The 24,000-nt window shown below is 37.4% G+C and overlaps 1 protein-coding gene across 3 annotated transcripts in view; it reads right to left on the bottom strand.

The window, feature by feature from the left end:
- LDB3 (LIM domain binding 3) overlaps positions 1 to 24,000 on the bottom strand; it is a 114,292-nt gene that overhangs the window by 17,977 nt on the left and 72,315 nt on the right. Inside the window, exons 8-10 of one of the 3 annotated variants that reach the window (XM_058810828.1) lie at positions 11,432 to 11,467; positions 9,884 to 10,081; positions 1,045 to 1,092 (exon numbers count right to left, since the gene is read on the bottom strand). In XM_058810828.1, coding sequence (XP_058666811.1) covers positions 1,045 to 1,092; positions 9,884 to 10,081; positions 11,432 to 11,467 — 282 coding nt within the window. Of the gene's footprint in view, positions 1 to 1,044; positions 1,093 to 6,532; positions 6,695 to 9,883; positions 10,082 to 11,431; positions 11,468 to 20,514; positions 21,417 to 24,000 lie in introns of those variants that run through there. The other 2 variants (XM_058810829.1, XM_058810831.1) reach the window with 2 other exon arrangements.

Below are 24,000 nucleotides of genomic sequence, written 5' to 3'. Positions count from 1 at the left end.
TGCTCAGCATCACTGGACAGAGGCCATTGCTGCTGCCATAGCACAGGGACACTGTAGGCACTCTGGCTTCACCCACAGCTTTCAAAATGCCATCAGCTAAACACCACCTAAAGAATTGTCCTTGTTTTAAAATCTGATATTCAGGCTAAACTACACAGCTCAGTGCCCAGTATTTACAATGTGGGTTAAAAGATTTTAAAATTATGTGTTGCACTGCCTGAATCTGAAAATGTCATCCAGTTAGGAAAGTCTACTCCCAGGTGCACAGATGCAATGGTTAGAAAGACTTATTCGAATCTCTCTTAGTGCAGAAAATAAACAAAGAAGTTCTGAACCGGATTAGTAATACTTAAACTGTCATGAAGAAAAATGGTAATTCAAAATTCAAGTGTTTCCCAAATATAATAGCATAGTAAAACCATACCACAGATTTCCTTGTGTTCAGGGAAATGAAGCTGAAAAAAACCCCAAAACAACACCCCCCTTCCCCCCACATTTATAGTACCACCAAAATCAAAGCAAAATTAAAAGAAGCACTGAATCCTTTTAACCCTTTTACATGATTATGATGCATATTAAATACAGTAAGAAAGATAAGAAAGCTTATCAAAGAGAAATAAAGTGTTATACTACATCATTAAGGGTTTAGTGAAAGAAAAGATTGATCAAAATTTTTGCTGAAGAAAAGGAAATGGCATGTGATTAAAAGAATCAAAAGAAAAAAAGAAACAAGAAAGAAGGAAATTAAGAAAGAATAAAACGATGTTGTAAGCACCAAAGATGCTTTAATGGATCAAGAAGCACTGGCATCTCAAAAAGCAGTGAATGCAACCTCATTGAATTTATCTGTAGCAGTCAATGGCATGTGACAGGCAGCAAATTAAATACTGGCTCTGAAAACTATTAGTTGTCAGAAAAAGAAAGAGTAAATATTTCTAAGCAGATCATTTTTATGTTAACGCTTCACTAGATGCCTACTAGTAGCAATAAACTGGTTTGTTAAGTGCTTTTAAGGTAGAATAGCTGCACAAAACAGTTTGATACCTCTGCTTTGACTGGTAGGTGATGGAGGTGGAAGAATGCCGGTTGAAACTAAAATGAGACAAAAATGGTATTTGAAAAAATATACACAAAAGATTGGGATATCTTGCCCTACCATGAATTTCCTATGAATAAGAAGAGCTCTTAAATGCTGAAGTAAACAACATATGCATATTTATAATTACATGAGTATTACATTACATTTTGTTTTCTTATTTAAGCTGGGAATCACAGTGACACCTGACGAGTGATAACCTAAGTCAATGAACTGAGAGCTCCATAAGTCACTCTTATCTGATCTTGCTATTTGATTGTGGAACTCCAATTATTTTTATGAGCAGAAAAAAATACAAGGGATTTTTCTCAGTGCCATGTTTACATTGCATCAAATCTGAAAAGCAAATCTTGAATGAACCAAAGGCCAAAGATCAGGGAAGTGCCCCAGCCTGTGAGCAGCTTGGACAACCCCGTGGAAAGGACAGGCTGGCATAGCTGAAGCAGAAACATCCACCCACCGTGTTCAACTTTTGTCTTGAAGAACCTTTCCATTGCTACAGTCTTAGGCAATTTTTTTTTCCCCTTGGGGAAACAGTGTAATTTCAGAACATAAATGAGTCATTTATGCAAATACAGGAAGTACTTGAAAGCCTGCACAATGTATGATCTGAGAAACGAGAGGATTCAGAGCATCAATCCCACCCCACAGGGGCACAGCCCACATTTCCCAGAACCACCAGGGGTCTGCCTTATGCCAGTTATTTTCCTAACTTCTGGAGAAGATTTCTTCTTCCCTTTACCATGGACGCAGTGCTTGGATTAAAATCTCTGGATCAGAAACTACACTTGGCTTTTAGAACCATGAACCATAATTGTAACTCCTCCCATTGTTTCTCCTGGTTTTGTATTCCCAGAGTGCTGTTGCATGGAGCACCCTGCTTTAATCCTCTAGATGGAATAACCCATCCCTGAAGAGCTTCAAGCTTATTCAAAACTCTCCTGCTATGCTTGCTTCTTTTGAGTGAGATTGTAAGTGGAACAGATAACACTAAGTCAGATTTCACTGCAGATGTAAAAGAGTAACACAATCTGTTAAAGGTTAGTGATTTACTTCAAACACTCCTCTTCAGGAACATGATAAAGATTTCACTCCTCTTATGTGTTATGCATATGCTCACAAAAGCTAAGTCACTACAGAACAGGATCTACTAAAGTGTAAAATCAGATTTAAATAGTTAAGGATATTGATCAAGAAAGCCTCTCGCCTTTTCTTGGTGGATATTTTTAAAGAATCTAAAAGGGAAAAAACCATCAAACACTGGAATAATGGTGATAAAATCTCAGCCTCATCTACCTGAGGACATCCCCATCCTGTAAAACAGTGGTGTAATTATTTTTTTTTTAAATAAAATTATATTAAATGCTCAATATTCTTCTGGTATATGTCAAGCTAAAACTGGATTTTTAAGTCTGAATTTTGGCATCCTAAAGCATTACTTGATTTCTAAATGAAAACTACCAGATGCCCAAAAATTTGAATTATAGATCAATTTAGAAGCCATTTTCATTCCCTTACATTTGAATACACCAGCTATAATACACAACACTTTTTAAAACATACATGGAAGAAGTGCACCAAGATAAAGAAGCTATTCCAGCTGCGAGATAGCCATCCAAAACCAACCAACCAACCAGAGTTCACTTCTTGTACTTGATTATCAAGGAACCAAATTTCTACAGGTCCTACAAGTCTCTGATTTGCCCTTATGTGCCAAGACTTGCTGAAGCCAAGACAGTAACATTTGCCTGTTGGTAACAGGGAAGCAGATGACAGAACACACTTGTGTCATCCACTGACAAAGCAGCAGTGTATAAAGCTGATATGCTGTAGATCTTTTAAATGTGGCCAGGTGCCAGCAAGAGGTTTTAGGAGTCTGATTAGAGCATTTCTTTTGGAAATGGACAGATGTTTTTATAGATTCACAGACCCTTTGATGTTGGAAGAGGCCTCAGGAAGAATCTGATCTAACCTGCTGAAAGCAAGGCCAGCTCTGAGGTCAGACCAGGTTTCTCCATGTTTTAGCCAGTGATGTCTTGAAAACTTTCAAGAGTGGAGACACAGCCTCCTCAGACAAGTCACTTCCTTTCAGAGGGGCAGGAAAAGTAGCAATGGTCCATGGCAATCTAATTCACTAATTTACTTTCAATTCAAATGCCTCAATATCTCAATGTCATCTTTCTTTTTATAGTCTTTGAAATTTTGTTTCACACTGATTAGTCCATGTTGGTACATAACTACAAATGAATTCATATGGTTTCAAGGCCTCACACTGCTTCCCTTCTCCCATTAAATGCATATAAAATTTAAGGGAAATGGAAGAAAGCTCAATCAAAAAACAGTATTACATTAGCACTAAGAAAGACATGCAAGTAGTGTCAGTAAGTACTGGTTATCTTTATACTAATTTATTAGCAGTTTATATGTAAATTATGCATAATTGTTGCTTAACTTGTCCCTGCTCATGAAACTAGATAATCTTTAAGATCCCTCCCAGCCCAATCCGTTCTGTGATTCCATGATTTCCAAGGCAGGAATGAAAACAAGCTCTTAGGAAAGATTTCGATGGGTTCTAAGATGTAGACTGGTGAAACATGAATAGATGTACTCTGTCTGGACAGAGTAGTCACCAAATCTTCCATTTAGTTTCATCTTCTGACTGATTTCAATCTTCAGCTGAAAGAAGCCCTAAAATCAAGTATTTTCTGTAGCTCAGGAAAAATAATAGGTTTTGCATGCCAGTGTTTAATCAAACTCAAATATGCACAGTTATTATTGCTTGGAAAGCAAGGAACCTTACCTGAGTACAAGGGGCTTCTTGAAACTAAAGTTACAACTGGTGTACTTCCACTCATCAGCAGTCAGTTTTATTTCTTATATTTTATCAGTTCCATACTGGGATTACTTCTCCTATGGAAGTTCCATGGCTGGAAACAGACATGTTCACATCCTAAAACTGAAAACTCTTCTGATGTTTTGTTCTGTAGCTATTTCAGTTTTGCATTGGTTTCAGTGATGTGAAGCCAACCAAACTGCTCTTAAATACTTCCTGTGCCAAGCACTTAACTGTGCTGTGATTCTCTTGAGAAAGACCATTGTATTTCTTGCTTTTATTATACTCAAGCCTTCAAACTTGTGCCCTTTGTCAATTTCATACATCACCTTTGGATAATTCCTAACTATTTTTTAATATAAAGATAAGACACACATGGATAATTACAATCTCAAATGTATTGCCGATTTAGTTTATTATTTCTTAAGACTGTTCAAATTGTGTTCAAATGAGTCCTAAACCACCTGCTTTTTTCTGTTAGTTGTCAAAGTGTTATGAAAGCAGTGAAAAGGCTTGGAAGTGAGGCAGTACAGCAGCATTCCCTCTTTCTAGTGATAAAAGGTTCCTGTGATCCTGTGTTTCCACCAAGAAAAAAATGGTCCATCATTCTCACCCAGTGTTTCTAGGCAAGTATTTTCATTTCAGGATGGTAAAATCAGCACATACCAACCAAGTGAAACACCTCTGTTCCAAGAGGACCCTGTGGTCACATATCCTACATATAAAATGTTGCTGTTTCCTAGCTGGGTTGTCATGCAGAAGATAAGGAAGGGGCTGTTCTTTTAAACACATTGTGCTTTTTCTCTCCCAATTCAATTCCTTCAGAAACTGAAAACCTCATGTCAGAGAGCATAATACAAAATCAAAACAAATTAGGTTAAAAGAAGAGAGCTTTACAGATATACCTAGACTGAGAAGAGATAGCAGATGAAATAGTGGAAGCTGCTAATGACATGTTCTTGGGCCCATGGAAAGGCTTAGGCTGGGAAAGAGAGCTGGGGGCTGCAAGAACTCTGCAGAAGACACATAAAAGCATGAAAGCATGAACAAAATGATTTAACAGGGACACAAATCATGGCATCAGAACCAAGCTCTGGCAGCATTCAGATACAGGAAAACTGCTGCATGGTTACCAGGGACAGGTTTTCTGTAGCACACATCTGCAGACTTGCAGAATAGCACAACCAAGCACATCCTTACAGAACACAAGGCTAAATGCACACATTGTGGAAACGTTTTAAAACCAGACTATCAATAATTAAGAAAGGCAGTATTACAGGACAGGACTTTTGTCAATGATACATGCTTTTATCTGAAAGATCTGAAGATGTTTGAGTCTAAATACAAGAGAAACATTTTACTGTGCCCAGTCCCAGACAGAAGATTGCCCTATCAAAACCAGAAGTAATTGGAATGATTAGTTTAGTAGAGGCTTTTTTTTTTGGTCTGAAGCAGATACTAGGTACATTTTCTTCATGCTATGGTTTCAACTGAGGGATAAAAATTATTTAAACCTTATCATGATTTTATGTGGAAGTGCCTCTCGGGCCAGTTCTGAATTTGAGCATAAGACCTTTTTCAAACCTCCTTTGCTGTCTGGAATAAAACCACTGCATTCTGGTAGGTCACGGCTAGGTAAAAACTGACTAAAGTGAAAAACCAATTAGTTGGTATATACACATAATGCAAGTCAACTAGGAAAAATTAATTAAGAAGTAGAGTCAAGAGAACATTTCCAATTCCATTTATACATACCTAAAATATGATACTTCTGAGGTCTCAATTATAAGTGTTTTATATTACTGGACGTGCGTTTTTCCTTGGATTTTAAAAGCATGCTAAAATAGACATCTTTTCAGAATATTCATGTAGCAAACCCCAAAGGTAAAAGAATATAATGTACCAAAAAACTCACTATCTCCAAAATGACTGCAAAGTAAGTGACAGCTGTAGAAATCCCACACATTTCCTCACAAGCTGTCTGACAGTTTTTCATATACAACTGTAACTCCCACTGTGCTACAAGTGTTAGGAATGCATCTCCTTGAAACTTACTTCAGCTCAAAGGCTAATTCTCATTAGGAAAAAAAGATCAGATAAATTTAATAGAAATGAATTGATTTAACTTACAGAGCAAGTCAATCATCAAGTGTCCACCATGTTTTACTGATATCTGCTGAGACACAGTAAGCTCAATCATGTGAGTAAATGACATCTTCTAATTTTCCATTTCTTGTCCTACTGCAGAAACACTATTAAAAGAATCTTCATTCACTGCAACTAAGATGAGGAGTTGTTTTGGTTTTATTATAAATAGTGTAAAAACATTTCTAATTTAAAGCCCAGACTTGCTTTCTGAAAATGAAGTTATTTTTAGGGCGGTTTTATTTTGCAAATTCTATGCAAACATGAACAACATATCACAAAACTGAAAAAAAACCCCACATCAAAAAAAAAACCAAAAAAAACCTCTAAAAAACCCATCCCCCAAAATATATAAAAGCATATAAACCAGGTTACAGCTTTTCATACTACATTCTTAAGCTGAGAATGTGTATGCAGCATTTCCAAAGCCAGAGGGGTACAAAGCAATGGAGCATTACCTTTGGAAGGAGGATGAGAAAGCCTCTTGCACTACTGAGGTGGTGGCTGGTGCTGCCATCAGGCTGGCTGTGCTTGGAGCAGCAGGAGCAGGCTGAGGTGCTGAAGCATGTGGTGCAGGAGCAGCAGAACTGGGAGCCACCGGGGCATGCTCAACAGGGGTACTAATTAGAGTTCAATTAAATAAAACAAGAAGCGTCTTAAGAAGGCGTGCATTTACACGGAGAGCATAAAACCTACTATGTTTGAACCTGCAGCTGCAAACATAGTAGCTGGCTGGGTTACTGAGGGAAAAGCACAATTATGCAAAGAAAAAAAAAAAAGATATTTGTTCAGCCTTTTCCATTGTGCAGTTCAGACTGCAATGCAGTGTTGGTCCTGCTTGACTGAAATTTACCCCAGGTGTTAAAGAGCACTTCAGTCCTGCTCCCACTGATGCCAGTGGTAGGAAATATGGCACTCAGGACTGAAATGGCTATGAAGAGCTGTCACAGTCTTATGAGCTCATATAAATTCCATCAGGTATATTGAAATGAATTATAATAATCTACTCTTTTATCCTGTGACCATTTAAGTAACCTGTTGAACTATTAATGTCTTCTATCACCACCCTCACATTTGAGAATTACTCATCTCTTAAAGACAGACAAATGGAGCAAAATTAGCAGGTTTTTTTTTTTTTTTTAAATCAGGGCATCACTGTACATAGCTGTCTTGTCCATGAGCAGTAGCCTAGAAACATAATGGATACATGTCTACTTGTTCAGACCTATGTCATAAGCATATTGTCACATCTCTGTGGTCTTCCAAATTACTCCTATCAGAGTGATGGAATTCAGTGGTTCTCTTGCTCAAGTTACAAAGGTCCAAAATGCTCCTTCCTGAGCACACAAGTATCAAATAACAAAAGAAATCTTACAGCTCTACAGCTGTTTCTTCAGCCAACCTTTGCCCTCTAACTCTCTCTCAGCTTTCTCTTCTAAGCAGAATTACCATCCATTATGCAAATGATCTCATATTTTCTTTTGCTTCTCTCAGAAGCACTGATTTGCCAAGTTATATTCCTCAGGACATAGAACAATTGTTTGGTATTTCTGAATTTGGGATACCCCTTGTTCTCCAAGGGACTGCCCTGTCTCCCCTGTCCTTCACCTCCTCTTCTAGAGTTCAACAGTCTACAGGATGGTGTCTTAATTCAGCTGAATATCTTGTTTGATTAGCTGAAACAGATTCTGGTTGTTATACCCACAAACCTCAAAGTTGAATGCAGCCCTCAAAATAGCAGGAAATTGGTATTTTCTCCCTTATGGAGATTCAGCTACAATTATGCACATAATAAGTAAGTTCCTGAAAATAATCATCCAGTTTGCAGTTCTGACTTTTAAATCCTTACACCAGTTTTGCAAAAGTTCTTCCATAGTAATATGCATTTGAGAGTCAGATGATTTCTTCCATCCTGAAGCATTTCATGATGTAAATTCTTCAATTAACTAGCAGACTATCAATTTCACAGCCTGTGTAACAGAGTAGCTGTGTATTGTCCATCACAGCTAATCTGGTACTGAATTTCAACACTGTGAAATTTTCCTTGTGCACAGTGGGTACCAGAATTACCCCATTAGAAGCTGTGGAGTCGCAGTTTTCATCTTACATACTTACATATCTTTTGGCAAAGAGGAAAGGATTGAAACTATGCTGCACATAAAAATGGAACTTAATGTATGTGTTGAAAACAAACACAAACTAGGATTTCACCCATTTTGTCTATTTGCACTGATGTGAAAGGGAATTAACTACAGATTTCAGAGGATTCAAGACTTCATACTTTGAAGAGAACAGTGAACTTAATTAATTGCAATTTAACTGTAACAATCTAAAAAATAATCAAAATTCATATTCAGTGATAAATACTGAAAAGAAAGTTAAAAAAACCTAATCCACATGTGTGGACATGGACCTGTGTGGAAACAGATTTGAGCAGAATGAACCCATATAAATAAGATAAAACCAAATATACTGGAGTACCTTTTAAGCTTAAAAGAAATACAAAGAAATTTTATCTTGCATAGTATTTGTAATATTTCTTTTTTTTGTGATTAAAATGTTAGAGACTTGCTTACCTTCCTTCATGGTAGAATATGTGAATTATATTACATAATACATATTACATATGTTACAAGGAATTGGAATAAATATAAATGAAGTGGATATAAACATAAAAATCAGAGTGGTTTGGTCACATAAATTATATGCAGTTGATAATACTCTCAAAACAGGATTATAGAAAGAGCTCAAGACTGACTTGACTGGTTGTAATTTAGCAACTATAAATTTTACATAATTTTATCTATATTGTCAAATACAATAGCCAAATTGGTTTTTCCCCTCCTCCTTTCCAGTTTTTCAGTCTGATTTTTTAATTTTAGTTATTCAAGAACAGAAGAATTTCAATATTTGATAAATGTGAGTGCTGCTTTATAAAAAAGATCATCTAATGCAACAGCTTCATTATGATATATTATAGAGTGTTTTTTGGTTGGTTGGTCGGTTTTTAAATACAATAATTTCGTAGACATTAAATCTTTACAGTACTTTGTATTTTAAAGGACATTGAAAAAATCAAACATCTTCATATTTGCGGTAACAAACATAAAAGTAAGTTAGGTGGATGAAAACAAACACGCATCTCTTCTCAGCTGATTTTCACTCATGAAAAGGAACACAGATCAGTAGAGGTTAAGAAGATAATGGTTAACAACCATAATGAGAACACAGCAAGAAATGCACTCTAACATTTAAAATAAAAGTATAATCTATACTTTTTTCTCTTGGTGAAGTCCTAAGTTCTGAGATTTTCTATCCCAATAACAAGCACTTTGTCTCATTTATGTAATGCATGAAGGTTTTTGTGTTTTTAATCGTCCCACAGATCACTTGCAAAGAATCAAAAATATAGAAAACCAAAACTAAAATGGATATGAAAAAATATCTGTTATTGCATCATTTGTAGGAAAAAAGTGCCAGAGAAAACATTTAGAGAAAGCTGTAATGCATAAGGATTTAATATTTGAATATGGGAATGTTTGTGGAAACCACTGAAAATACAGAAATATCAGCTGCTGCTTCTCTGCTGAAGATGCTTAATGACTTGTCTCTGTTTTGTAGGTGTGATCCTATGAGAGCCACTGAAAATGTAACATCCACATGGAACCAGAAGCTGCTGGAATTGGAAGAACTGGAACCTTGGCTTTGGGGCAATGGGCATTTCCATCTGAAGGAGTTAGAGGTTGTTATTCCAAACCATTGCAAAGCTCCAAACCGGGTCAGTGATGCAGTTACACGGCACAGTGTACCTTTGGTTACCGGATGAAGCAAGAGGGGCTTTCTGGCCAACACCGGCCTCCCCCTGGCTTGTACCTGCTCCAAGCCTCACAGAGCCCTTGGAGGCCACTGGCTGAGCATTGGCAGGGTTGGCATCCCTGGTGGATGACTTAGGAGGGTGCCAAATACTCGAGGTCACATACTGGGGTGCATGCGCGGTACCTGTAGGCCTGGGTGACAGAGATTACAAGGGTGTTTGTAAACGAGGCATTTCCTAGGTAATAGCAGGGGTTTGAGGAACACACAGAATTCCAGCCACAGATGGAGCTGGAGATCATAATGACAATGCAGATGAAGTAATCTTGGTAATTCATTGGTTAATTACTGCTTAAGACCAGGAAAGGCTTGACAAATTAAAAAAGGTACCTTGTGTTAAATCTGGAAATCATTTTGCTATGAATATCAAAATAAGCAGAGCTGTGATGGTAATGGAGGTGGAGAAAGGCTGTGGTATGACAGATCACACAAGATTAAGGCAACATAGGAGGACAATAACACCAGTCATATATCAGAAATTGTTCCTGGCAAAATAAAATCGTAATTAAAAGAAAAGGAGATTTCAGTGAAGCAGCTGCATAGTCCTATAAATAGTTTTACACAAATGAAACTGCTGGTGAAATAGTAACATGTGTTGCTTGTTCTTTACAATTTAATTTATATTCAGGATTCAAGGGGTTTATTTCCTTCTTTTTTAAATTATTAATTTAAAAATAAAAATCAATTTTCCCAACTGTTCAAGTGCCAGTTGTCATTACTTGTGTCATTATTAAAAAATAATCTTGCACTCAGATATTAACTATGCAACCTTCGTTCAAATATAAGCAGTCTTAAAAAACCCCCAAAAGAAAAAGTGGTTGCATATCACTGAGGCAGGAATCAAAAACAAAGAGAAAAGCAGTAGCAAAAAATTCTTTTCATGACTAACTACTAAGAAGTCTTTCTTTGCTCCATTTAACAACTGGTCCGATTCACTCAAGAAATATCGTGTATCAGTACTTGGGGGTTTAAAAAATTAGCTAATTGAAAACAACACATTTCTATACTCAACTGCAAAATGTTCTGAGATCCTTTGTAAGAAAACAACTTGACATGAAAGAACTTACAGAGGGACTGTTTTGAACCTCATAACCCCTTGAGTATCAATCAAGATCTGACATATAAATGTTCTTTAAAAGACAATCTTATTTATATTTTAAAAATGCCTTGAATAGTCTAGACAAAGTTTAAATTGGAAATTGTTCTTAAAACTATATCATAAACTGACAGTACTCTGTTTTCAAGAATATTTGATTTAGAACTTCTTATTTTTCAGGTTTATAAGTTTTGAGAAACACAACCCCCACCTGTTCCACATTACAGTACATGAGAAAGAAATGCCCAATGAACACACTTAACTGAAGCCTCTGCTTTCATCATCTGCTCAAACAGTGTATAAATTTCATATTTTTGAAGTAAGAACAATATGAAGGAAGTGAAGATACATTCTTAACAGGAAGTAAATCAAACACAGCAAACATTACCTGTTTTCTGATGCTGCTGAAAGGTTTTCCTTGTCTCTGTGAAAGGAGGGGATACAGTATGAAATAAATGCAATTGCCAGCGATGGCAAAAAAGCCCCACCCAAAACAACCAGGGAAGAAGAACATTTGGATTGGGGAGAAATGTTTGGTTGCAAAAAGCATCCTAGAGTGGTTGCTCGTAAATACAGCTGTGAGAAGCCTCTTCAGCTTTCCAGGTAAAACCACCAGATATACAAGTTTGCTGTATATCTCTTATCACTTGCAAACAACTTTGTTGCAATAATAAAATAAAAGGAAAATTATAGGTTCCAAGGAGACATTGTATGTGTGTATACAATTTCAGAAAGAGTTTTGTCTTTAATAAGTTTCCTTTTAAAAAAGAATTCATTAATATTTCAGCAGAACACACTTGGATGCCAAATCCAGGCAGTAAAAACAATCAGAGCTGGGCAGTCTTCATGGACCTGATATTTTGAAGTGATAAGCAGTTAAATGGTTACCAAAGACTTACACAAAAAGGATTTCATCTGCCTGGCATCATTTAAAAATTCTCTTCCCTACCCAAATACTACTTTTCTCAATCTAAATTGGATTAGAAACAATTCCTTCAACTGGAAATCATTCCTTCGTTGAGGCGAGGATTAAGTCAGCCTCAGTTTCACTGATGGAGAAATGGGCTCTTATTCTGTAAACACACATACACACTTAAAAAATAACTGATCTGTTCAAATGCAAGCAATTGTTTACCTGTAAGAAGTTAAGACACAAGTAATTTCATAAAGAATAGAATCCATTAGCCTTAAACACCTAAGTTTGAAATCCAGTTAATTAAGTAATTGGATAGTCTCACTATTTAGCAATTTAATGGGTGATTGCATCCCTTCCTATTTAAGGAATTGTGCTGAAATTTCAACAGGTTTAAAGCTGAAATATGCCAAATGAGAATACTTTTCTTAAGTGGCATATAAAATTACAAACCACAAAGTGAATGTCCTCATTTACCCAACTAAACCTCCTTCATAAAGCACCCTTTGAAAACAAAAAAGGAATACATGCACTTCTTTATATGGATTTGCTGGGCTCCAATCATTAACTTACATTATGTTTGGAAGGCTATTCTTAATATTTTCCACATTATTATCAGAATTGTGTTTATATACTTATACATTCACATATATATGTACAGTCACATATTCTTTCTTTAGTTCAGTTCCAGGAAAGTTATGAAAACCAATCCAGTTAAGATCAGCAAAGGCTTCGGCACAGGCGTTCTCTACGAATTTTTAAAACCTCTAACTAAAATGTAGCCCTAAAATATATGAATTGAAGCCGGATTTTGAAACCCAGAAGTTGGGAAATGCCCCTCAGATGTGTCTGTCTGAATAAGATGTGGTCAGAAGAGCCTGCCTTGAACAGAAATCCCCAACGAGGTCAATGGCTCACCACTCCGAAGCAATGAGAAACCAAACACTGTCCTTATGGTAACCAAGCTGTGAGTTCACTGCAATGCCAGCTATGGAACAAGGTGCAGGAGGATGGATTAGAGACTGTGCAGGTTTGGGCAACTGTTAATTTACCAAGAGCCATAATCATGCAACAATGTTAAAGAACACAGTCAGGGCCTGCAAACAAAATACAGGGCTATTTATCTCCAGGGTTGCCAAATGCTCTATGAGAAATTACAGCCAAGACCAAAAGGCAGGCAGCTGGGGTCAGGCTGCAGCAGTGCTAAGCCTCTGTTGTTACAATTAATCTGATCCTAACATTTCTGCTCCAATAGCTGGGGCTACAATGAACAAGGCAAAAAAAAAAGTCACTTGACTCAAGGTCACTTTGAGGTTGGTATTTCACAAAATCTTTTTTCCCAAGTGTACAATATTGGATAATGTTGAGTGACGATGGCAGGGGAATTGTGAAGGTTAAAACAGAGAGAAAAGTATAGTAAAAATACTTCCACAGAATAAAACAAAGAAAAGGCACAGAGTAAAGGGAAAAATGAGTTCAAAGGCATATAACACTTCTTCATGGTTTTGCTTCCAGGACCTATTTCTCTTCCCAGTCAATAGGAATAATTCCCATTTGGCTACCAAGAAGAAAGGCTCAAGATCAGATGTGCCTCTGACTGGCAATACTTGCATTCTAAGGAACCAATGACTGGATTTCTGGCCTTTACAATCAAAACATTTTTTGCTAACTAAATGCAGAAATAACTTTACTTTTGAGCCAAATACATCCCTCAGGCAGGCTCAGTAAAGTCAATACCTTCACAACATGAAAGAATTTGGCTCAGAAAATTATGAGCTGTTTGTATCTCTGCCTACACAGGCTGCTGCACTAACTGACAGTAGTGGATAATAGTTTTGAGCTATCTGGGAGAGATTTAAAATTACTGTGGGAGATTTTTTTTTTGTCTGCAGTTGTTTTTAGTCCCCACTGAAATGGCTTTTGATAGAAGGGCCTCAGTCAATGACTGTTCTGAGACAACAGTGCAACTCCCACAGATTTCATTAAATGTTGGACCTGTATTTCAAACAAGATCTATTTAAGCAATATACTCTCTTCCCAATTCCACAGGACATTATACAGTGGAAATTATGAAATGTTTTCTTCTCATAAAGTATGCTACATGATATGGTGCTAAAGGCAGAGTGAAATGATAGAAATGGAGTCTTTTCCTCACACACATCAACAAGAATTAGAATAGTTTGAGTAACAGAAATCAAAATTCATTTGCAAGCCAAACTTGTGTGTGCTATTGGACCCTAAAAATAGCGTGGAGAATCTTCAGAATTTTCAGTAAATGAGTAGGTTAAATCTGAACTGTATGTATGGGACACTGGAATGCGTTCCCATTCTACTTTATTTTTGGGAACCAAATGCAAAAGATCCCCAAACACGTACATGTAGCAGGCAAGTTGAAATGTGGAGTTGGTGCACCTTCCATCTACCTTCTTCTTAAATAATACAGATCTAGACTCTTTCTCTGGAAAAGCTCTGCTCTATTCCCCTAAAATGTGGAGAGAGAGTCCTATGATGTGCAATGAAGACCTGGTGACATAAAAACATGAAGTGTCCTGAGGGTCCACATGGTCCTTCAACTACTCTTTCAGTACTGAAGCAAAAAACAAATATTCTAATTGAGTTTTTTCTCTACTCTCGTGGAGCAAGACTTTTTCTAATTTTACAAATGAGAGACTAAAACTTAATAGATTTGTTCATGGTCTAAAAGAAAGTCCACAGCAGTGTAAAGAACTCAAATAAGCTCTCCCAAACCCCAGCTGATTATTTAAATTATCAGTTCACCCTCTTTAATCAGTTCACCCCCCTTTATTTTTAAAATAAATATGTCTGTTCATTTCATCAGTATTTTACTGTATTGAGAACCTAATACAGTCTTCTACCAAGTCTGACAGATATACAATCTTTTTTCAAAGGGGATATAAACATACAGATTATTAGGGTCTATATTTATTGAAATCAAATATTCTGTTTTTCTAGTAGTATAGTGTGGTAATTAGACTTATAACTTTCATCCTTAATTAGACTTATAACTTTCATCCTAGCATGGACTTATATTTATATAAGCATATTTGCCTACAAATAAAATTTCCTTTTAAGAAGTAAAACTAACAAAGTAATTTAAAAGAAATTCTTATAGGGTGTCTGAGAGTAAAGTTGTGTGAAAGCTATTTTATAATTGCCTTCCTAACATTTTTTGTCTTGAAGGCATGAGCCACTGACACTGTTGGAAACTGAACACTGAGCTAGGTTAACTGCTGCTCTGATCCACTGAGGCTATTTCTACCTTTCTGTATTTGCAGCTGAGAATTTTTCCATGGTCAGATGACTATTGAGGCTGCTTGCCTTTTCTCCCCCATGCTATATTTCTGTTATTTTAACAAAGACACCAGAAGACAAACAAAGAAATGACAGGCAGTTAGCTGGAGAGGACAGAAGATGACTATCATGCTGGTTTAGTTAACTCTTCAGCTTGGGATCACAAAAAGGGGCAGAAGAGTGACTCTCTCTTTTTCAGCCACTGTAGTTAAGAATGTGAGCAGCCCACGCCAAAACAATTGCAATATATATCCTACTATGTTTGCTTTCCAAAACAGGGAAATACTTTTCTCACAGGGGTTTCCTGGTTTGTGCAGATAGTGCCACAGAAGAGAAGAAGCATTACCTTAGATTCAGTGGAAAACAACCAGCAGCTCGTTCTCAACACATAGTATGGAAGTCAGTCAAAGCAGCTCACTAAAATCCAAACCAATTCCTCCTATAAATAGATTTTAGTGGCATCTACAGGTTTGCTGTTAAGTCTAACAGTTACAGAATAAATGCAGCTGGACATACAGCAGCCTTATTGTTGGGGAAAGGTAAGGTAACTCTTGCCCAAGGTTTTTGGCATGTGAACTCCAATTTTAAATTTTATCTTATTGGTAAATACATCACTTTAGTAAGAACAAAGACTGCAAAATTCTGAGCATGTGTAGCAATTGGAGCTGGGATTTAATTCAGATAATTATTCCCTATCTTGGCCTTAAGTATGCAATTTGATTTAATTGAATGTTTTCCTGTAGCTTTCTACAGCCCCACAGTATAAAGTGCAGGGATCTGCCACCAGGCACCTGAGCACAGGATCCAAACTCTCAGTCTGTGTTCCTGACCACTACAGACAAAACCAATGCACAACAAGTTTGGGTTTTGAATGCCAGGAAATTATTCCTCTCTCGCTGAAAGTTCTTTCTCATCATGACTTCACTTTCCTCCAGGGAAGCTGAGGAAAGAACAAGAACTCAGACATTTCACTTTCAGGGGCTTGTTTTTTAGACCTACTTTTTAATTTGTGCACATTGATGATAAGAAAATTCATATTTCCTCTACATGGCATTAAACTAAGTTTGAAGCTGCCCCTGAAACCCAGCAATGTGTCTGGGCTGTTCAGTTCCTGAATCAAATATCTAATTGATATGAATTAGAATGGCTGTCATTTCTTCAGAATGTGGATTAAATTTTATTTCATAAACTCTCTCAAGGATTTTCTTACCTTCCCTCTCTCTCATTTGTAATCATATAAAATTCTGGGTCAGCTACAACAAAAACGCTTACATGGAAATGAGCTATTAGGAAGTTATTAGTATTTAGGGTAATTTTGCTGACATTAATGCAATTTAGAAGCAGAATAAAAGGAAGCAGTGCCAGTGCTGTGCTCCAGCTCACCCTAAGCAAAGCTGTGAGCCAGGCTGATGATCCACAGACCCCAGCTGAGTTACAATTCTTGTTGGAAAATCTGCTGCATGTTAGAACTGCTTTTCTCTTTTTGGACTGAGCAGTCAGAGAGAAAGGCAGCACTGGTGTCTTGGTTAGCCACCTGCATCAGCTGAAGGATGCGCATGAAAATTTTAAAGGTTCCACAGTAGAAATGAAAGTTAATGTTCATTTCTGATCATGCAAAAGTTACATGGTGGACAGGAACGTGCAGGAGACTGAGGTGGTAAAGATAAGATGCTACATATAGGTCAGTACATCCACACCCAAAGTTTAATTTCAGTTTTAACAGGCTCTGTTAGCTTATGCATTACTTTCTTTATGAATTGTTTTGAGAAAAGTTTAATGGTATTTTCTAATTGCAGTTGGAGGCTTCACTCATTCATTTTTAAGTAGGTACATTGAAGTGGATACACTGTACCGTACACTGTCTTTGACCAATTTATTCTACAGGGAACTGACTTGGAAGCAAGGGATTTACGATACCCTAATAAATTTTTTCCCTGTAGAACTTCCAGGAATATTTAGAGGAAGAAAGACTTTATATTTGATCAATTTTCTCTCCTGATTTCACTCAAGATTCCATGAAGACAACAGAGTTATTTCACTGTTCCTACACTTTTGTCACTCTTCAGGTGTTAAAAGGTAAGTGGGGATTAGAAGATATTAAATTGATGTGCTTATTATTTTTTTATTATGTTCCTTAAGTGGGAAATGTACCTAGAGAAGTCTGCTTAATTTCACAAGCTGTTGTGGAAAGATTGGCCATGTCTTTCAAAAGTAGCAATTCTGGTAATTTGAGCAGCAGATAGGAGGTTTTTGGCAATTATCAGCAATGCTAATTATTGGAAATTTTGGCCAGCCAAGGAAGGAAGTCAAGATGCCTTAGCGTGTCTTAATGGTGTCAGATGGCTTTGATTAGCAGCCATAGAACAAGGATGCTACTGTGCTTGAGAGCAAGTCTTAGTCAAATAATTTTCATGTATCCTGCAGAAAGCTGTCAACTAAAGGCAAACTGGTTAAAGAAAGTAATTATCTGGTAATACCATGCACCATACCAAAATTCTGATTTTTTAACTTTGCAAACTCAAATTTGTGTAAGGATCCATTTAAGTTTCTGATAAATGTATTGGTAATCCCAGTCACTGAAGCTCATGGTAGACACAGTTAAAGAACCTACAACATCAACTCCTGTGTGGAACCAGGGTGCACAAGTGAAAAATTGGTGTCACTTCTGCCCTGAGGAAGGCCTCAGAAAGCTCTGTGATGTGCAAGAGTTGGACCTTTCGAAAGTGATAAAGTACTCCCAGAAATACTTGTTCCTTGCTCTGGAAGAGATACTCCACCCAGTTGTGCATAGTGAGAGAGAAACTGCATTGAAGTGACCTCTGTATTACCTAGCAAAAACACACTGTCCTTCCCGTGCAGGCAGGCATGAGGAGAGGGAGGCAAGGGAAGGAGCCACAGAACCTTCCTCCTTTTGTCCTTTTGTCATGCATGAGAGGATCAGAGGTCAAGCTGTCACACCCGGTGTCCTAAAGCCACACTGCAGCCATGTCCCATCAGCACACACTGCATGCAGTCAGTGCCTCTGCTGCAAACTGGGCACTGCAGGAGGTCAGGGGGCTGCTGGAGCAGGAGGCAGGCAGCAGGGTTCAGGAGACAGGTTAGTTTAGACCAAACAGCCTTGGACCACAGCAGAAAAGGAGCATGTCCCTGTGCCATAACCAGACAAGCAGATTTACCTGGAAGGCCTTTTGGATTTGATTTCCTACTGGCATCAGCTTTGCTGAGTCTTCATTAAATGCTTATAACACTATGCTTTACTGGCAATATTGGGAAGGGCAGGGGACTATCCACATCCTGTGTTTTACTTTATTTTTGGCATGGAGGTTATTTAGAAGACAGTATTGTCACAACCATTGTCCTCTGCTCAGCAGAGCCGTCACAGGTCAAAATATATTCACCATGGGACAGATACACCTGCTTATCATCAGTGCTGGTTTAAAGAATTACATGACTCATTGAGTCTTCAATCAGGAACCTATTTTAAGCCTCACTGCCATTAATTGTGACTGATTTTCCTGTGTGGGACAGCAGACTTCTGCAAGTGCTCAGGAAACACTGCAAGATTGGTTGGTCACTCAGAAGCCACACAGAATGAGATAAGCCTGAACATACTAAAATATAATAGGCTAGGCTTGCCCTTTCACTAGAACAAAGCTACTGGGTTTTTCTCAAAGCTTTAATGCTTTTTTATCAGGCCCAGGTTTGTTCCTGTCACTAGCAATGATATACAGTAAGTAGAGTGAGAAATCCAGGCCAATTTCTCTGCCTTACAGACAAAGCCTCCCTCCTCCTCAGGAAGCAAAACAAGGCCTCTTCAGAGCTATACAAAAAAAGACCCATAACATGAATTTTCTGGACTTGAAGATCACCATGACAACATAAAAGAAGATTTTTGAGGAGTAAGAGTTGAGGGATTACTAGTCTAAATATAAAAAAGAAATGACATAGAAATACCTGATTGACAGTTTTAACACAAAAAGTCCATCACTTGTGAGATTTTTTAAAAGGGATTGGACTAAGCAGTTGAAATGTGGTGTAGTAAAAATCTTGCTGTAAGGATTAATGAAGGCACCTTCACAAAAGATCTTTAACATTGCAGCAGTTCTAAAAGCTGCCAGATATTCAAAATTTGTCCTTTTGCTTTTTTTTCCCCATGCAACTGCATAAAGAATTGACATTCTACAAGCTTGGAGAATGTCAGATTCCAATTCCATGATTACATGGTTTATATGCACTGAATTTATATCATTATTACCTTTCAAAATAACATTAAGTGTAAACATTGAGATATAATCTAGACATATTCATTCTAAAACATGCACTACAACTCTGGGAAATGACTAGTATTTGTATTATATTCATAAAACATTAAGGATGCACAATTGCTATTACCATGAAAAGACTATTACTAATTCATAAAAACATTTAATTTGGCTGAAAATTAGAACTGGAAGATTATTTTGCTTAGGTACATTTTAGATTTATGAAAGAAATCTTAATTGCCTATTGATATTTTAAATTCTATCAAAATCTCCCATATATAAGTGAAGTTCACACCAAAGGTTGCTCCTGGCAACAATCAGGAAAAGCTAAAATGTTGCTCTTATTTCATGCAGTAATGCTGATTTACCATAGGTACTAATAAGATAGTGTGATCAGAATCTGTTTATGTACCCATAAGGAAAATATAAATGCATGTTTTGAATTAAGTAGCATGTCCTGAAGTGCTCTGATATTCAGCTAGGAAAAGTGAAATGCGTTTTAAAAGGAATTAGTGCTTATGTACTCTTAAGTAATACTGAAGAATAAGGGTTTTTTATATATGTATGATAATCCTTTAAACACTTCAGTATTTGGCTGATTCATGCAAAATTCTCCATGAACAGTAGCGTTTCCTTATTTCTATAACACAGAAAAAAAATGGGAGTTTGAATGAACTTGGTTCTTGTACAAACTGCTGAGACAAATTTGGAAGCAGCAAAAAGTGTAATAGTTTCAATCTGATCTCATACACTAATCCCTTTGATTGGAATTACTGCTACCAGATAAAGGTACCTAACTCCACTGCTTTGTCAGGTTTATTCCAATTCAGACAATTCACAAGTCAATAATAATTACAGCTAATAATGGAAAGCTTTTGGACCACATTTTATATTTGGGAAAGAAAAGTTCTCCTTCTTTCAATAATCACTTTAAGCAGTTAAGTTTTAAAACAGAATAAAGTACTGTGTAAAATAGGCACAGAATTATTTTAGTTTTAAAACCTTTTATTTCAGATAAAGCATGCTGCTATATACAGAAAAAAATGTGAGTCAAAGCAAGGGCAATACAGAATGGGCAACATATTCCTTAAAACTTACGAGATGCTTTTAAAAGCTTCAGTGCACCAGCAGTATGATATATTCTTCTCACTCCTAAATCACCTCTAGCAAAATGTCATTTCCTTGCAGATCCTGAGCAACCTCAGCTACCTCTCTTCCATATAATGATAAATTAAAGTTTCCAACACAAAACTTACAGCAATGGTTTCAGTAAATGACTTTTGCTAGTATAATATATTGAAACATAACTTCACATTGTTAATATCTTATTTCAAACAGCATCATTCATCTATGCAAACTAAGTGTGTTATACATTTAGCAAAGTCTAGGACAATCAGTTTTCCTTTTCAACTTTCTTTCTCTTACTTCATTATCTTTACATCAGTAAAACTGAGAAAATCTCATTCTTTTTCCTTCTAAAGAAATACTGTCCATAATTTCCCTCTCATTTTCTTCTAGAATTAAAGTCAAGAGACTACAATAGTGACATTTTGCTGTATACTGAAGTTTGAGATAATAAAGGAAAAAAAGCGAAGCTACTTTATCATGAAGAACATGTCCTGGGTTGTGCCATGATTTCACCCTTGGTGAGAGTGAATGGCTAACAGGCTAACAGCAGAAACCAAGTGCCTAGCAGCACATCTTTGCACGAGTGGCAGGCTCAGGCTCTAAGTCAGGCCAGCAGTTAATGTGTTACTGGGACTCTGTGTTTGCCCTCGGCCGGGGCAGCTTAGCTTTTAACATTAAGGAGCTGCGCGGACAGGCCGTGATGCCAGTTGCGCAATTTGGCAAAGCGTGGGCTGTTACGTTCCGTTTCAAACCTCTCCCTGTGGCATGAGGAAAGAGAGAGACAGAGACAGAGAGAGACACACATACACAGAAGAAAGAAAGGAGGGAGAAAGAAAGGGGTTAGGGACCATGGCTACCACTCCCCTGCCTTACAACTAGGGCAGTGGCAATTTATTTGGATTTTTTCCTCAGTTTTCAAATCAGCAGAGTGAAGGCTGGGTGATGCTTTTTGGACCATGTGTGAAAGGTTTTGCAGTGATTTATTTCTGAGAAGTAACTTGATATAACTTATTCTTTGACTTGTGCTTGGTATTACAGGGCTGCTTTTGCTACAAATGCAGTGTAATCCCATTGTTTTCCTCCCAGCAGTTTCTCTTGGCTTCTCCCTCCCTCTCACACAACTGAGGAGTCGGTGAAAGTTAACTCATACAAGTGCAAAATAAATGCAAATTATTTTCTATTCTCTAACACTTAGGTCAGCCCATATATAACCTGCTGTCCTTCCTGCAAGGACCACCAATGCCAGGTTTCAGCAGTACTTTTGTATAGCTTCCTCAGAATTAGTGAGTATTAGCGTAGACATTTTGCATAGATATTTCTAGTCATTTGTGTCACAAAGCAGAACAACAGGGGATTTTCAAAGCAGAGTCCTGTGAAGTATTGGCCACCTCCTGCAACCCCTGACTGCAGACTGGAGTGCTCGAGCCATGCTCAGCACCTCTCAGGATTTAAACTTTTCTAGATGCCTGGTAGCTTAAATTCAGCTTTTGTACATAAAAAGGGGAAGAAGGAAGATGTGAGATGATAGCACAGTCAAGGAGAAGTATATCAAACAGAATGAAAATGTTCTCGTTATTTGCAAAACTTTTTGCAGTCATTGCAAACAAGGTCATTTTTTCCTCATTATTTACACTCAAAACACAAGACAATTAATTGTGTTAATGCAGTGGAACTTGAGAGTGAAACCAGCCAAACAGAAAGGAGCAGACTGGGCTGGTTTTACTCCTCAGGCTGAGGAAAGCACAAAACAATAAACAGAGTAAATGCCAACAAATTCACTGATATTTCTAAATCTTTTGAGCTTAGTAACACAGTGTCATGCAAGTAACAGTCCTAAAGGAGTCTTGATGTATGACTTCTCAATCTATTTTTTATTCTTTTAGGTAATTAAGAGATATAAAGTATTTCTAGCTGAAACTTTCTGATGGCATTTTTTTTTCAGCTAAACCAGAATATACTAGCTCCAGTGGGTCTGACATATAATTTAAGAACTCCCTTACTGCTTTGGATATATTACCCCTCCATTCAAGGAACTGGTATTCAGAAACATCTGTTTGGCTTGAAATGGATCCCATCTCTCCAGAAAATATTCCACAACAATCATCACACCAGCAATGAAAAGTTTTCATAGCAAGTTATACTTTTATGTGTGCCTTCAAAATAGCAGCAGCATGAGCAAAGGACAGTCATACAACACACTCATTAATATTAACTGACAGGCATATTCTGCCACCCAAATTCCCAAGTTTATGGGTTTTTTTGAATATATGTCATGAAGTTGGAAGCAGCAATCTAAAAGTGACTACTTTAATGTAAAACAGTTCTGCCAAAAATAAGCTACATCTTTCTTCCCTCCACTCCTAAGTGTCTGAAAGAAACCTGATCGCCATTCCATGCAATTCCTGCTGGCTACACTGAGGAGTTGACACACAGAGACAAGAGAAAGCATTAGAGAGAGATTGCTCTCAGCCTGCCTGAGGCCACAGTGATGGATGCCTGCACAGCCAGGGCCCTGCTGCCAAATCCCCAGTGGAGTTTGTCCAATGTTTGAGGTGGGTATCAAGCACCCAGAGGGTGCTAGCACTGTCAGTGGGGTAGGAAGGAGACCCCAGCTCATTCCTTGCACCAGAGCTTACACCAGTTGCACTGTCCCTGTGTAACTACCCACACATGCTCCCTTATGCCTCTACTACCATTGCACACCTTAAACCTGTTCAGCTGTGCCTAAACATTACCAGAAACATCCTTGGGCAAGAAAAGAATAACACAGTGATACCTAAAGACTGCAGAAAATGTGCAAAGCATAGTGGATGTACTCATGTACTTGGAATTACACTGGACAGAATGTGCAATTTACATGTGTTGAAGTGCTATCAGATAATTATTGCAACATATCTCATACCATGTAAAGTTTCCACTATTTCATATTTTCCAAAGCCACAGATTGGACCTAGAGAGATTATTTCTTTAAAACCACATATTACTCTCAGATATGAATGGGGCAATGTTAAGTTCAGCACAATGCTTTAAATCCCATCATAATAAGGATTTGGATGTGTGCTATTACATCAAAACAGATAATGCACAATACATGTAATGAGAATTAGGCTTGCATATTTGAGAGAAGAAATGAATCCCTGAGGGCTATAATGTCAAGCCTGATGTTCAGGCACCCAGCCATGAACTTGGATGAACTGCAGTGAAGGGCTTACAGCAAACACCAACTGAAAGCACTCTTGTATTCTCACAGGGAAGACAGCAGATTCTTTTTCACTGATTCAACATTTATAACCTGCACTGTGATCAAAAGCTCAGAACCTTTAAAGAACCCACAGGGCAGTA

This window comes from Ammospiza caudacuta, chromosome 9 (genome assembly GCF_027887145.1).
Source record: "Ammospiza caudacuta isolate bAmmCau1 chromosome 9, bAmmCau1.pri, whole genome shotgun sequence".
Taxonomy (NCBI): Eukaryota; Metazoa; Chordata; class Aves; order Passeriformes; family Passerellidae; genus Ammospiza; species Ammospiza caudacuta.
Note: the sequence above shows the minus strand (reverse complement) of the source record. Positions and strands in the feature narration are given on the sequence as shown.